Here is a 17053-nt window from a genome sequence, read left to right as displayed (position 1 = left end):
GCTTGTTATTTTCTGTATGGCATTCTGAATTCTGACACCACAATAAAAGATAAAACAAATTCAATAGGATTTTAAGTGGTGTTACTTAAATAAGAGTTTTATTTGAGTGTGCGCTACTTTACTATGCTGCCTACACCACAGAAAACCCATAGTAAGACTTTCAGATCATTTGGATTTGAGAATAGCATCACCTCCACTTGATGGTAGCTGAACCCTAGTTCCAAAAGCAATTTAGAAACAGAAATCTAAATCAAGCATATTTGTCCTTTGTTAAATTTATCTATGTCAAAACACCAATGTAAAACTGCAGAATGACTTACCCATACCGAAGTTTTTGTGACATTTTAAAAAATGTACCACCTCAGACCAATAAAGGTAATACTATAAACAGTCTCACTGTGTATCTACCTCCTTTGCTTCAATATATAACTGCAGTGAGCTTGAAATAAAACTTACTAAATTTGCAGCAACTAAATCTTACAGACATTAAAAAAGTACCACTCATTAGTTAGTGCTCACTGACTGACCATCATATAAAAAAAAAATTATAAAAAGCATGTTTTCATCTGTGCATGAGTGTTTCACTTGATCATAAAAGTATTTTTAACACCTTAAGAAAGTATCACAGATATAACAAGAACATTATTAGATGAAACTGTTATAATTATCCCTTCTTCCAAAATAAATATGTAACAAACGGCTTACAAAAACATTTTTGGCTTAAAGAACATTCCCTCATCATATATGGGATTAGGACACAATAGACGGGAATGAAAATGCCAAACTTGGAAAACAGATAGTCAATGTTACAAATTCATGGAGTTCCACTTACCTAACTGCTTCCTTAGAATTTACTGCTAATTTTATATATGTGTGCGTATTTGTTTATAGAAATATATTTTTGAGACAGGTTCTATGTAGTCCTGGCCTGGAACTAACTAGACCAGGCTGGTGTTGAACTCACAGAGACCCTCTGGCTGCCTCCCAAGTGCTGAGATTAAAGGTGTGCACCACCATGCCCAGCTAATTATACTTTTTAAAATGATCTTAAAATAACTCACCAAAGCTTTAATATATACTATTAAGTCATTAACTGCCACAATCACAAAATGCATTTGCTGTATATCATAAATAATGCATATTAATATTTTATACCTGATTTGAAATATGAAGTAATCATATTTCAATCAAATGCCATTCTCTCATTTTCACCTAATAGGTCTTCATTTAGATTTAGTTTATATTCAAGGTAATCTTAGAATGTGGGATAAAATTGTGAAAATTTTTTCATGGTTTTAAAAAAAGGAGACATTTAGAGACCTAACAATGACAGCAATCTTTTTGGCAAATCAATAAATGCTGCCAAAGACTTTAAGGAAATCACTGGTGGCTTAAGAGCACAGACTTTGGTGTCAGAATTTTCTAGGAACACTGTATGTGCAACTTCAGAACCCATTAGAATATAGCTATAAAAAGAAAGGGGACTTTGTGTTTTGTTTTGGGACATATCGTTAATGTCTAAAATAGCACAAGGCATGGGCAGTAGGCAGGCATTCAATAAATATTTATAGAAGGGATTACTAAATTTGCCTAAGTTTTGTAAAAATAAAATGGCAAGTTTTTTCTTACTGCTTCATGGAAAGTAAAGATGAGTCCAAAAGTTTTGAAAAGCAGGAGAAAAGTTTGTCTCCTGGAAACCACATCAGCAGCATTGTTAGCATCACATTTATGATTCCAATACAGAGACAGTGACAGACTTGAACTTCTCAAACACAAAACCTGTATATATTCACTAAATTTATATTGGGTTCCTAACAAGATAATTTATGCTGAAATAATAATTTGATAAGTATATGAATTCTAAATCATGATTTTCATAAACAGACCAGAGTAAGCATGAAAGTATTGTCTGACTTTATTTAATGGAAAAATTTTCTTCCTTTAAATTCTACTTGTAGGAAAACTCAACAATAGAGTAAATAAAAATAAAATTAAGCCAGGCAGTGGTGGCGCACGCCTTTTTAATCCCAGCACTCGGAAGGCAGAGGCAGGCGGGTCTCTGTGAGTTCGAGGCCAGCCTGGTCTACAGAGCGAGATCCAGGACAGGTACCAAAACTACACAGAGAAACCCTGTCTTGAAAAAACAAAAACAAAACAAAAAAAAAAAAAAGAAAGAAAGAAAAGAAAAGAAAGGAAGGAAGGAAGGAAGAACACAACTCTATGTGTATTACTACATCTATTGGTTCTAGAACATAATAATCATAATAAAATATTTGCTATTTTTACATATAATGAACTGTCACTGAGGATAAATGCATACACTAAGCCTTGAAATAATTTTTATCTGTGATTATGACTACAGATAAATTTTGCTGCTTAAAGAATGAGAATTATTAAATGAAGCTCATAGCTGATACTAGAACTTTAACACTATGTTTTATATAGTGTAAGAATACACTATGAAAACAATACTCAGTGCCTTCCTCAGCCATTACCAGAGACACTTCCTTCTGCTACACATTGGGAATAAACACAGAGACCCACAGGCAGACATAATGAAGAGAGTGACAGGCACTGGATCATAGTCCTAGACATAATATTTCCATCAAATACCTCCCCTTGGGGCTCAAAAAACCGTGCAGAAGAGGAAAGGGTGTAAGAAACAAAAGGGAAGGAGGACACCAAGAAAACAAGGATGAAAGCACCTATGAACTCACAGAAATTGAAGCAGTACGTACAAGACCTGCACAGTTCTGCACCAGATGGAGTCCTAGAGCTGAAAGGAGGAAAAGACACATGCCCCCATCCCTCACCCAGAAGCTGTGTCCAATTGATAACCATTTTGTGGAGGCCTACAAAGGTTTTCTAGTGAGATATGAGCTTGCTTTACCCAGCAGGGCTGCATTTAGAAGATTGCTTGACCATGTGCATGGTTACCTAGGTGATTGGAAAGGTCTACACTTGGCTGAGCTAGGGGGAGGTCTTTTGCTCCACCCCTTGGCATTTCTATAAATAGCCCTTTAGAAGAGACAGAAGGAGCCACCGGATATTGATCCAGGCCCTCCCCAGGCTATCCTGTGTTTCTATCTGTTTCTCTCCCCTCTATCTTTCTACCTAATATCTCTTATTCCTCTCTCCTCAAGAGTATCCTGGGGGAAAAGTGGGGAAAAAGGAAAATGAAAATTTAGTTTTCTCCAAGGGGAAACAAACTACTCTTAAGGGTAGGCTGCATGCCTAGCAGTATATGGCTAATAGAAAATGAACACAAGGGCTGGAGAGATGGCTCAGCAGTTAAGAGCGCTGGCTATTCTTCCAGAGGTCCTGAGTTCAATACCCAGCAACCACATGGTAGCTCACAACCATCTGTAATGAGATCTGGTGCCCTCTTCTGGCCTGCAGGATACATGCAGACATTACACTGTATACATAATAAATAAATAAATCTTAAAAAAAAAGAAAGAAAAGAAAAAAGAAAATGAACTTAGTGGCATCTTTGGAAGTTCCTTGTCTTATAATGTCTTGTCAGCTTTATTATTATTGTTAATTTTTATCTTTTTTATTTAATTTATATATTTTTCTCTCTCTTTTTACCTTATAGGTCCTGTAGTGGTTTGAATAGTTATGGCCCCCACAGATTCATGTGTTTGAATGCTTGGCCCATAGGGAGTAGCAGTATTAGGAGGTATGTATGGCCTTGCTGGAGTAGGTGTGGCCTTGTTGGAGGAAGTGTCTCACTGTGGAGGTTGGCTTTGATGTCTCAGATAAACTCAATCCACACCCAGTGAGACTATCCACTTCCTACTGTCTATGGATCAAGATATAGAACTCCAGCACCATGTCTGTCTACATGCCACCATGCTTTTCACTATGATGATAATGGACTATACCTCTGTAACTGTCAGCCAGCCCAATTAAATATTTTCCTTTATAAGAGTTGCTAAGGTTGGTGCTGGAGAGATGGCTCAGAGGTTAAGAGCACTGACTTCTCTTCCAGAGGTCCTGAGTTCAATTCCCAGCAACCACATGGTGGCTCACAACCATTTATAATGACACCTGGTGCCCTCTTCTGGCCTGCAGTCATACATGCTGTATACATAATAAATAAATAAATCTTTAAAAAAAGAAAGAAAGAAAGAAAGAATGAGAGAGAAAAGAGTTGCTGAAGTCATGGTATCTCTTCACAGCAATGGAAACCCTAACTAAGCACAGGTCCTTTGTGTAGACATTATAGCTTACAGTTTAGTCTTTTTATAGGATTCCTTTCCCTCTGTTTGTTTTGTCCTATTCTGATGTTAGTTTATTTTTATCTCATTTTATTTTATCATTATCCCTTAAAATCCTCTTTATTTTCTAATGAGAGACAGAAGCAAGGTGGAGGGAGGTATCCAGATAAGATGGGAGGTGGTAAGGAACTAAGGGGAGCAAAGGAATGAGAAATCTTACATAATAAAGACATATTATATGAGAAAAAAAATCTATTTTCAATAAAAGGAAAAAAGCAAGTAATAATAATTTGGGAAAAGGAAAACATGAGTAAACAAAAACAAATTAAAAACCAGTGTTTCCCAGGAAAGAGTAACTTCCACTGAATAATTTAAAAGCATAGTGTGAAAGCTGTTGATATAGTGCCACCATGGTCTCATAGCTGGGCTCTTGAAGGAAGCCTTGTTACATCACACGAAGCTTCTACTCTGCGGTTAGGTCTGCACAGTGCCTGAGATCTGCTCTGTCCCCTGACATTTGTCTAAATCATCACTAATCCCACTGTAGTCTCTAGCCTCTTACCCTGCTACACCATACAGCATTATCTGACATAATATATACTTATTGTGTCATTTCTTTAGTGAAAGCCAGAGGTGGTAGAAGATTCCAAGGAAAGGATTGATACACACAGAACTCATAGAGAATGTAATAAGACCTATACATGTCCAAACCAGACAAAATCCCAGAACTGAGACATAGAAGAGAACATAAAGTTCTCCCCCTAAACAAAAAGAGACTTGCAATTGATAACTACTGGAAAAAGAAAAAGTAGTTTTGCCAATGGCCTGTCACTTGGTATATCAACCACACTACAGGGTAGACCCCATGCCCAGGAGTAGCTGGTAAACACAAAAGACTCCATGCTTATTTTTTGTTCTCCTTATTTCATTTTGGTCTTTTTTTTTCTTACTGGATTTTGTTGTTGTTGTTTTAATTTTCACTCTTTGAGAGAAAGAATATGAACTTGGGTGAGTAGGAAAGTGGGAAGGACTAAGAACGAGGGTAAAGAATATAATCAAAAGTTGAAAAAATTAAAAGAAAAACAGCACAAATGATAAATTAACAAATTTAAAAGCATTACACATATATACAATGTACTATTTTAAAATTTTTAATTAAAATAGAATTGCATCACTTTCCCTTTCTTTCCTCCCCCCATACCCGCCACATGCCCTCCCTCCAACTCCTGTCATGCTTCCCCCACTCTGAAGTTGACAGCCACTTAGTTCTTTGATTATTAGTTACACACAGGTATATGTATATGTATATGCACAGATGTATATTATAACCTTCCAAATAAAAATATCAAGAGAGTAACATACATGAGAATAAATTTTAAAATAAAAAATATATACCTTTAAAAAAGAAACACTCAAATATTACTCACTGCTTAATAACTTTTAATATATTCCAGCATACTAAATAGAATATTGCCAAGATAAGCGTAACCAATGTCTATACTTAAGCCTCACACAATTGAAATGTTGAAGCATGATTTGTGAAAATTACTGTATTTCTTTGACTAGTAAAAATATAAAACCAGAGCAGTGGTTCTCAGCCTTCCTAATGCTATGTAATACTTCATGTTGTGGTAACCCTTAACCATAAAATTATTTCGTTGTTACTTAATAACTGTAATTTTTCAGTTACGAATTGTAATGTAAACATCTAATACGCAGCATATCTGACATGTGACCCCACCAGGCTCATGACCCACAAGCTGAGAACTACTGCAACAGAGCAAGACTTTACAACGGAAATATCAAAAATAGAAAAACTCAAAAGAATATGTCAAATACATTTTTCTAGTGTTACTCTGGCATAATCATGCCTTCAAGAGTAAGCAAACCAGCAATGTTGAAGACATATATAATCAGCCAGGTGGTGCTGTTGTACACCTTTAATCCCAGCACTTAGGAGGCAGAGGCAGGTATATCTCTATGAGTTTGAGGCCAGCCAAGGAAGTTCCAGGACAGCCAAGACTGTTTCACAGAGAAATCCTGTCTCAAAAACAAAACAAAAAACAAAGACATATAATCAAAGGCTTTCTGAATCTATAAAAGAATAGATATCACCAAATATTTTCACTTCTAAAAAAATTACTGGGTACCCAATGAAAACAAGAAACCCACAAAGTCTCATCAAAACCCAGGTGTTGGCATTTTCTATATGTACTCACATGTTATTCAAACATTCTCCTGAAAAATTACGGAACTTGAAGCTTTTTAGCCAACTAAACCATCAACTCTAAACCTTGAATGTCAAGGGCCTATTTCAAGTATCTAAGAAAAGAATGAATAAAGACATCTAGACACCACATCAACACGGGATTTATCACCTAAATAAACAGCATTTCTCCCGGATATTTACTCCATAGAAACTACAACAAAACCTACACACAAGTCTTTACACCTACTCTATTCATAATAACCAAAAGCTAGAAAAAACTCAAATTCTCCTTCAACTAGTGACTCAAAGGACAAGCCCCATGACAGCACAGAACATATTCTAACAAACTGCTAGTATTCACACCAATTTGAATAAATCTCAAAGATATTAAAAGCTAGGTACGAGAAGCCAGCCTCAAAAAGGTATGGACTTATTATTCCATTTATGTGCCATTATTAATAGACAAAAACTATAATGATAGAAAAATTACGATGGCTGTCAGGTTAGAGGACAAGGATAGTTCTGATCATCAAACAATGATGGGCATATTTTCAAGAGTGATAAAAGTGCTTTGTATCATGACTGTGATTGCAATTACTCAGCAGATCATGAAAAAAAGCCAGTTTTATTATATGATCATTTTTAAAGTAAACAACATTTTCAAGAAATCTAATTTTATTCACCCTTTCTGGAGAGAAACACTGCTATAAACAGCCATTTAAAAAATTTTTAGTAATATTTGTTAATAGTGATAACAAATGTCAACAAATCAACTGAGTTAAAACTGTCAAACTTCTACCAATTTTTAATCATGAAAGGACTTACCAAGTTCATTGAGACTCTGAGCAGCTTTGGTTATCTCTCTACTTCCTCCTTGCAGTTGTCCCTGGAGTCTCTTACTGAGATATAAGATGCGAATTATTCTCCGAAGCAAATCACAGGCAACCTGTTAAAGTGACACAGTATTAAGAAAGTACAGTAGCTCCATGAAGTTTCATTGTGATTACAGTCAGTTCATCTGTGAAGCTTTCCAATTCTTCAGATGTGAAAAAAAATTGTTTATCCTTTTTGTTTCCCAGTGGATACCCTAAATAACCACATATCTTTAACAAGAACATCCACAATCCCATATTTAACGTTTACAAAAAACTTCAACTAATCCCAAATAGAGTAAATTTGAAATTGAGATACTAGAGAGTCAAAGATTCTTTTCCACCCTGTTCAAGGCTGATTACTTTGTGACTTTAATTCAAATGGAAAGGTTCAAAAAGCTCCAATGCTAAAACTGTATTTCTATGCAATTAAATCGGAATCTGTAGGAGTGATGATTGCACATCAGTTCTGCTTGCTGAAATGCCCAGGTAATGGGAATGTGCAGCCAGTCAACTGCTGTGCTTGGCTGCCCACTGTGGCCTCCACTCTAGTTCTCTTTTCTCAGTGTCTGGGGACAGTTTTAAAGCTCTCAACTTCACTAGTCCTGAAAGGATAAATTATGCTTATTTGCTTGAATTTCCTAACAGATCTTATTAACAAATTTCAGAAGAGAAAATTAGTTAAACAAAACTCAAAAAACTATTACTTACTTTTATGTCACTTCCTAGCTCTTTTTCTTTCCCAAATGCAACCCGAGGTTCAAAAGAAAAGATTCACAGGTGTGCATGCTCTGAGGCAGAAACTGGGTGCAGAACCACTGCCTTTAGGGTGAGGTGAAAGAGCAGACTGAGCTCATCTCATTCCCAGCCTCCACAGAGACTACCAAACCCAGGTGAGGTATGCTGCTCATCACTACTATTGAATAGGCCCAGGCAACTTGAAAAGCAAGAACTTTTTACTGAGGAAAACCCTAAAAGGTAGCAGTAACAATTAAAAACTCAATACCAGCCAGGGGCTCTCTGCCCCAGGTCAGGAGGAGACAACAGGAGCCTGCCCAGTGCCATGAAGACTGAACAGGAGACAAAGATTCACAAGTCCACTCACTCAGGCTCTGTTATGACAAGCAAATAGGGGTATGGAAGAGAAAGACAGATGGCTCATGTCCTTGTAGAGAGAGGCAGATCTGAAGAGGTGAAGGTGGTGAGGAGCGGACTGAGGTGGTGGTCTGCTTACTACCAAGGGCCACGGTGATGTCCAGGCCTGATCTGCTGCAAGGGCCATGTATGCCCATGACCCGGCCACACCCATGGTCTGTGTTCATGTCTGTGGCTCCTGTTACTACTACCTAAAACCAAGAGGATAGGGCTGCACAGAGTTGGCCCCACCCCCTCACTGGCTGCAAGAAGAGGGAAAATTGGCCTTGCCCCTGACCAGCTGCAGCATTCAAGAGAGGGAGTCCTGCACCTCGCCTGGGCAGCACAACAGAGCTGACCCTGTTGGTGGGGGTGTAGGCAAGCTGGTCATGAGAATGGGAGAACTGCTTCTGCCCCCCCCCCCCACCACCTGCAGCAGGAGGGAGAGCTGACCCCGTCCCTCATCAACTGCAGCACTAGGGAGAGCAGGCCCTGCACTCACCTGGGCACCCTGTTGACAAGGATCCAAGTGAGCCAGCCCAAAGAATGTGCATGCAGATTTTTCTTTTCTTTTCCTTTTCTTTTAAATTTTATTTTGTTTTATCTTGTGGGGGAGGTTGCAAGGGCAGAGGGTGGGTGAGAAGGGACGGGAGATGAGTTAGATCGAGACAGATGATGTGAAATACACAAAAAAAAAATTTTTTTTAATTAAAAACTCCAAAGGATAGGAAAGATTACACAGTAGTTAGGTGCTTGCTACACAAGCCTGAAGGCCTGAATTTGGATTCCCTATCACCATCAACTCATAAAAACCCAGGTTCAGCATACATCTGTAACCACCACTACCACCACCCCTTGCACTGTGCAAGTGGAGACAGAATTCCTAGGAATTGCTGGCTCCTGCTAAAGGAGTGAACTCCAGGTTCAGTAAGACCCTGTCTCAAAAAAAATAAGGGGGCAGGGATCAAGGAAAACACCAGACACCTCTGGCCTCATGTTCACATACATACATATACACATCCAAGAAAAACATCACTAAATGACCAGGTATAAACATTTATAGGCAAACATGGTACATACTACAGCATCCCAGTCACACTCAAACACTCTTATAGCACATACACACAAATAGACACTGTTTACAAACATACATAGCCAGACACTTAAGTAGAAAACGTGTTTGTTTAACTGGTTTTCATAGTAACCATACGATGAATAAGAAATAAGAATTTCCATCAAAAAAACAAATTATAAGCATATTTATTTGTTTATTTTATTGGAGACAGGATCTCACTTTGTAGCTCTGGCTGACCAGGTTGGCTTCAAACTCAAATCTCTGCTTTCTGAGTGCTGGGATTAAGGGATGCATCATGACGGCCAGCTAAATTCTCCACCTTTTAATTGTTATTTTGTAAGTATATAACATAAGCACAATTTAAAATTCAAAACATAAAGAAGCAATGCTGAAAAATCATCCTCATATCTCTATGCTCCAAACTATGCTCTGAATTAAAACCAGTATTACTAGTTTCTTGATGAACAGAAGTGGTTTTTGTTATTGTTTGTTTGAACTTGTTTATTATTTTTGGAGACAGTGGCAGTGCCCATCTGGCCTGGAACTCACTACATACAACAGATTGGATGCAACTCTTCCAGCCCTGCCTCTCTCTACCTTTCAAGAGCTAGGATTCCAGGAAGTAATTCCTACCACCTAGGACTGCAGCACCAAGCCTGGCAGAGCTGTTGGTTTCCATGAACAATGTGGAATTTAGAATCTTTTGAAACCATTCTGAGACTCTACATACATCATGGGGAGAATTATTAGGCCTTACTCTTGATCATCTAAACCTGACCATCCAAAATTATTCAGTCTTACCCAATATAAGGTATGCCTTCAAACAATAATTTCAAGTTCATTTCTAGTGCTTTATTTACTCTTAACTATCTTATTCACTGCCTACTACATAACAAGCTGCTACAAAACAATCTTAACTCCATTCCTGAAAGCATTGCCACAAGTCAATCCTCATCAGTTCCAGTTTCACACAATGGTCTCTCAATGAAATCCACCTTCAGAGATTTATCTTCTTATAGTTTTCAACACTCAAGCCCCCTTTTTAAATAAACTTTGGTGCCTCTCCACTTAAAGACTAGTTAAATTTTCTAAGAATAGCTTTAATAAAATCCTCATTCAACAAGTCTTAGCTAATCTAAAAGTCATCAATTCTCACCATTTCTCAACACACAGCTCTCTCCTATAATCAATTTCCTTTCCTTTTATTTCACTACTCATAAAGCGTTTTAAGCCACATCCACAGATTTATAACTAACTGTACTTAGAACCACCACACAGAAGAAAGAACGTCAGCCATCACACACACTGCCACATTCATCTCTTGCTCCATCTGAAAGAAACCACTACTCTTGGTTGTTCTTGCTTGTTTTTTGAAACAGGCTTTCTTTGTGTAGCAACCCTGTAGGAACCCACTCTGTAGACAGGCTGTCCTCAGACTCACAGAGATCCACCTGCCTCTGCCTCCTGAGTGCTGGGATTAAAGGGGTGCACCACCACACCTGCTACCACAATTCTCTTTTATGGTAATAATGTCCCTACCTTTATCTATGGATTTGTTACAGAAATAACAAATATTTTCTCTCTCTCTCTCTCTCTCTCTCTCTCTCTCTCTCTCTCTCTGTGTGTGTGTGTGTGTGTGTGTGTGTGTGTGTGTGTGTGTACTTACACATATACATATGCAAGTTACAGATTTTATGCCCTTTTTAGTCTACAGATTTCCTCAGCTGGTCTCTGAAAATCTGTGAAACACATTGGATAAACTATCAACAAAGCATCCCACAACTGCAGTGTGATGACAACATCATCATAGTGCACTTTAACAAGTTCTTCTGTCTTCTATTTTTCCTATAAAAAAGGTGGATGTAGGCGACTTCATCAGATCCAGATTCTGTATTGTTGGCAAAGGTCTGAAGATGGCTTAGCAGTTAAGAGCACCTGCTGCACAATCATGAGGACAGTGTTCAGATTCCAGCACCCACATAACAAGGCAGAAATTAACAGGGCGACATCTGATGTTCTCCTCTGACCTCCATGTGTGTGCACATACATGCGCACGCACATGCACAAATAAATCTCTTTAAAGTACTTAGGCAAGATCATTAGGTGGTAGTATATTCATATAGCAGGTATGATTTTCTCTTTCTGATATTAAGTATCAAAATCCATTAAAATCTAAGAGATTACAAAATCCTCCAATTCTACTGTTTTGTCTTTATTTGTTGGCACATAAAATTTCTATCTCCTCTATTATTTGTTAGGGTCAGGTGCCTAGAAATAAGAATATTTCATCTTGCTCTGGGTTATCAGTTTCAAAAGGCAGTGTTTCTTTTTTAAGATTTTATTATTTTTAGTGAGTGTGTGCCTGCCTGTAAGTATGTACACATAAGTACAGGGGCCTGAAGAGGCCAGAGTCACTGGATCAACCTGGAGCTGGAGCTAGAGTGTATGTGTAGTGTAGGGACAGCTAACTCAGCTCCTCTGGAAAAGCAGTACATTCTCTTCTTCCAATCCAAAGGCAGGATTAACATCCACTAATGACAGCCAGTGCGAGATGCGGGGTGAGAGTTGTTAATTTTGTGAAGTTATTTTTTCCATTATGAAAATAGGTATTAAGCATCAAGAGAGGTTGTCAATTCACTATAACGTTAATCCTTACTGATGCCCAAATGGAACAATTTGACCTAGTTGAAACACCTAAGAGCAAGCAACTATATCATTCTGCCTAAAACTAAGAGATTTATCACTTTCATAATCTATAACTTTGGCACTAGAATGAAATAATTGGTCACCAAAAAACATTTCTGAATTGGCCCCGAAGCTCCTTTGTCACGGACCTGGTAGTTATGGTGTCTGGTATAAAATATTTCAAGATCACTTTATATATTTTCTTTCTCCAACCTGAATCAAAGATTTCTCAAAGAAGCCTTAGTTTCTTTGAAGAGGAAACAGTATTTCAAGATCATTTTGGAAACTAGGCTTGCTCATTGCTGAATTTTCTCCATAGACATGGGTAGCAAATGTCAGAACTAAAATATGGTATAAATACTCACTTGACTTATTTGAGACTAGAAATAAAGCATTCTGATTAAAATTATGCATACACATACATATAAAAATGTACATTTATGAGGCTTATAATATTTTAAAATTAAAACATCTCAACTTCATACTGATACTTCTAATTCAGGATCAAAAGTACAGGGTGTTTAAACTCTATTTTCCATCTTATATCTTAGATATTAAGAATTGTGGCTATAAAGGACACATCAGATAATACAATTAGAGTAAAATAAGATAATTCACTTGTTTGATTGCACAACACACAAAAAGTAGTATCTAGGGCTGGAGAGATGGCTCAATGGTTAAGAATACTGACTGTTCTTTCAGAGGTCCTGAGTTCAATTCCCAGCAACTACATGTGGCTCACAACCATCTGTAATGAGATCTGGTGCCATCTTCTGGCATGGAGGGACACATGCAGGCAAAACATTGTATATATAATAAATAAATATATGGTTTTTTTTTTTTAAAAAAGTAGTATCTAGTTAACAAAAGCAATACTGAACTACTGAACGTGCCTAAATACTGCATATGATTTCATCACATTTTTCACAGTTACATTCTATTTTTTTTTTTTTTTTTTTGGCCAAACCATAGAATTGTTATATCCTATACTTTACAGCCCTTGTTTAAACTAAATTCTATGCTCATTACAAGTCTTTACATTAGTATTTCTCTAATCATTTTGGTTGACTGAAGTAGTTTGTCTACTAAGATTCATAAGGAAATGTCATGAGAACAATAATCTCTGCTTTCTTTTATGCTGATGTGAGTCCCTACTTGAAAAACGGTTCAATTGATATATCAATTATCTATTAGTCTTTAAGAAACCAGCACAAAACTAAGTGGCTGAAAATTATTTCACACTCTGTGGTTTGAGAATTAAGGAAGAATTAACAATGTGTCATGTGGGACCACCACTCACTCTGCTGTACTGAGGTAACCAACAACTAGGCTGGTCTCAACAGCAGAAGAAAGCATCACTGATACATCAGGTGCAACAATGCTTCCCTGCTTTTACAGCTAATTTGAGCTTCCTTGGAGCATGACAGGTATAGCTTTTGTAGAGTAGAAATCAAAGCTGCTATGCTCCCTAAAAATGTAAGCCTCAAATTAACTTTCCTAGTACCAGAAGGTGTGTCTGCAAGCTTCCAGATGAAAAAGACAACCAAGTGATCCTATCCAGCAATGATATATTTGGAGCAAAACAACAAACACCATGGCACAATACACCTACAGGTGCAGCAGTGCCACACAAATCTTGGTGGTAACCAACAGCTCTCTAATTGTACTTAAGACCCACTAAACAAGAGGGATATCCATGCCTGGTATTGGAAACCTAGCTAACTATTCAGTGCTAATGAAATCATGATTATTAAAGAATCTACAACTACCCACTTATTAAACCTGCATAATCCCTAACAATAATCTATAAACAATTATCCTTATGTCTTAGGGTTTCTATTTGTATGAAGAGACATCATGATTACACAACTATTATAAAGGACAACATTTAATTGTGGTGGCTGACTTAAGAGTTCAGAGGTGCAGTCTATTATCATGGTGGGACATGGCTGCATGCAGGCAGACATGGTGCTGGAGACAGCTGAGAATCCTACATCTTGCAGGCAACAGAAGTCGACTGAAATACTGGGCATGTATAGGAAACCTCAAAGCCTTCTCCCACAGTGACACATTTCCTCCAACAAGGCCATACCTACTTCAACAAAGCCACACCTCCTAATAGTGGCATTTCTTATGAGCCTCTGGGGGACAATGACATTCAAGCTATCACACCTTATAAACACACATAAGTGTAATTTTCACCCATCGTCAAGGAAAAGTCTCCTTTCAACAGATGGAAATTACTACAGAAAATGACAACCAATAAAAATGCAAAGTAAACCCAGTCCCAAATGGACACATTTACAAAACACTATGGTATCTAAGGCTCAGAGAACATTGCAGAAGAGGGGGTAAAAAGACTGCAAGAGCCAGTGGGTCAGAGAATTTGCTGTGGGATTGTGTCTTGTAGCATGAGAAGCTATGCCCATAAAGTCTTACCAACATGACTGTCCAAACATGAGCTAAATAAGAGTGAAACATAAATGAACGTGCCAAACTGTACATGGAAAAGTGCACAAGGCTTCAACACTACACAAAGAACTACAGGCAATTAAGAAAGGCTGGAACAGGAGATGTGGTCTTCCTTGGAGAAGAGCATAATTGGTTGTCCAGTGCCAAATGGTCAGCCCTCAAATCATACATATAAGTAACATTATATGGGTGCAACAGGTTATATTTAGGAATATGTAGTTATATGAAAATACATATATGCATGCAATAACAATTAATGAAAAAAGAGGCCATCAATTTGAAGGAGAGCAGTGAGGGGTATATGGAAGGTATGGAGGGAAGAAAGGGAAAGTAGAAATATACTTAAATTATAATCTCAAAAATAAAAAAACAACAATAAAAAGTAAGCATCAAACTAGCACCAAATCTCTTACATCAGCATCGGTTTTTCATGGTTTTCCTACACTAATCGCTCTATAATTTATTAGAATGTTTACAGAGCTTGGCATTTCTATGCTATTACTTCATTTCCTTCTTGATATATTTCCTTGCTCAGAGACTAATTATAAAGCCAGGAAAGTAGATATATACTCTATAGAACATGAAGATAGAATTAGGCTCATGAAATAATGCCATTGGTAAATCACTTGCCTAGGATACACAAGACCCAGGGTTTAATCCCCAACATGAATGGCACAAAATGGTAAGTGCAAACTGGAGGAGTTCAAGGTCATTCTCAGTCAAAAAAAAAAAGGTAAATAAAATAATTTTGTAATATCAACTAAGAGGAAAAAGAATTCAGTTAAGTATTGATACAAAAAATATATACAAAGCATTTTGATAAAAACAAATGGTTTCAGGGATGATATCCATCTTTGTTCTAGACTTTTTCATCCCAGAGATGCAAGGATGGTTCAACATATGAAAATCTGTCAATGTAATACACCATATAAACAAACTGAAAGAAAAAATTAAACACACAATCATCTCATTAGATGCTGAAAAAGCCTTTGAAAAAATCCAACACCCTTTCCTGATAAAGGTCTTAGAGAGATCACGAATACAAGGAACACACCTAAACAAATAAAGGCAATTTACAGCAAGCCAACAGCCAACATCAAATTCAACGGAGAGAAACTCAAAGCGATTCCACTAAAATCAGGAACAAGACAAGGCTGTCCACTCTCCCCATATTTATTCAATATAGTACTTGAAGTTCTAGCTAGAGCATTAAGACAACAAAAAGAGAACAAAGGGATAGAAATTGGAAAGGAAAAAGTAAAACTTTCACTATTTGCAAACAATATGATATACACTAAGTGACCCAAAACTCCTACTCTAGTGATATTTTATTTGTACTGAAATGTGATTTTATTTGTATATTAATAAAATTGCCTTGGGGTCAGAGCAAGCCATAGCAGAAGCTGGGCAGTGGTGGTGCACGCCTTTAATCCCAGCACTTGGGATGCAGAGCTAGGCAGATCTCTGTATGTTCAAGGACACAGCCAGCATGGCAGACACACGCCTTTAATCTCAATACCAACCATTGAAGACCTGGAGGTATATACAGACAGGCAGTGACGAGGAGGTCATGTGGCTGGGTTTACAACCAATGAGAAGGCAGAACAGAAAGTCTATATAAAAGACAGGACACAGGAAGTAGGTCTCTTGCGGAGAGGAAAGACAGAGCAGCAGTAAAGGGCGTTGTCAGCCCTCAGCTACTGCTCTGACCTCTTGGCTTTTAACTCTGCAATTGGCTCTGTGTTTCTTATTTAACAAGACAGTTACATTTACATCCTACAGCTGACAAACTCCTTCAGTAATGTGGCAGAATACAAGATTAACTCAAAAAATCAGTAGCCCTCCTATGTACAAATGACAAATGGGCTGAGAAAGAAATCAGAGAAACATCACCCTTTACAATGGCCACAAATAATATAAGATACCTTGGGGTAACTTTAACTAAGCAAGTGAAGGACCTTTTTGATAAGAACTTTAAATCTCTGAAGAAAGAAAATGAAGAAGACATCAGAAAATGGAAAGATCTCCCATGCTCATGGATAGATAGGATTAACATAGTAAAAATGCCAATCTTACCAAAAGCAATCAACAGATTCAATGCAATCCCCATCAAAATACCAACACAATTCTTCACAGAACTGGAAAGAACAATACTCAACTTCATATGGAAAAAAAAAAAAAAAAAAAAACAGGATAGCTAAAAGAATCTTGTACATAAAGCAACCTCTGCAGGCATCACTATCCCTGACTTCAAGATCTACTATAGAGCTACAGTTAAAAAAAAAAAAAAAAAAGCTTACTGGCCTAAAAACTGACATGTGGACCAATGGAATAGAATTGAAGACCCTGACATTAATCAGCACATATATGAACACCTAATTTT

At 37.4% G+C, this 17053-nt stretch overlaps 1 protein-coding gene across 1 annotated transcript in view; it reads right to left on the bottom strand.

Annotated features, from left to right (window-relative positions):
• The window catches only part of Cog5 (component of oligomeric golgi complex 5), a 332454-nt gene that overhangs the window by 285522 nt on the left and 29879 nt on the right, over nt 1–17053 (bottom strand). Inside the window, exon 6 of the mRNA XM_036205395.1 lies at nt 7258–7378. Coding sequence (XP_036061288.1) covers nt 7258–7378 — 121 coding nt within the window. The remainder of the gene's footprint in view (nt 1–7257; nt 7379–17053) is intronic.

This window comes from Onychomys torridus, chromosome 14 (assembly GCF_903995425.1).
Source record: "Onychomys torridus chromosome 14, mOncTor1.1, whole genome shotgun sequence".
Classification (NCBI taxonomy): Eukaryota; Metazoa; Chordata; class Mammalia; order Rodentia; family Cricetidae; genus Onychomys; species Onychomys torridus.
The sequence above is the reverse complement of the archived record's forward strand: the minus strand, read 5'-3'. Positions and strand labels throughout refer to the sequence as shown.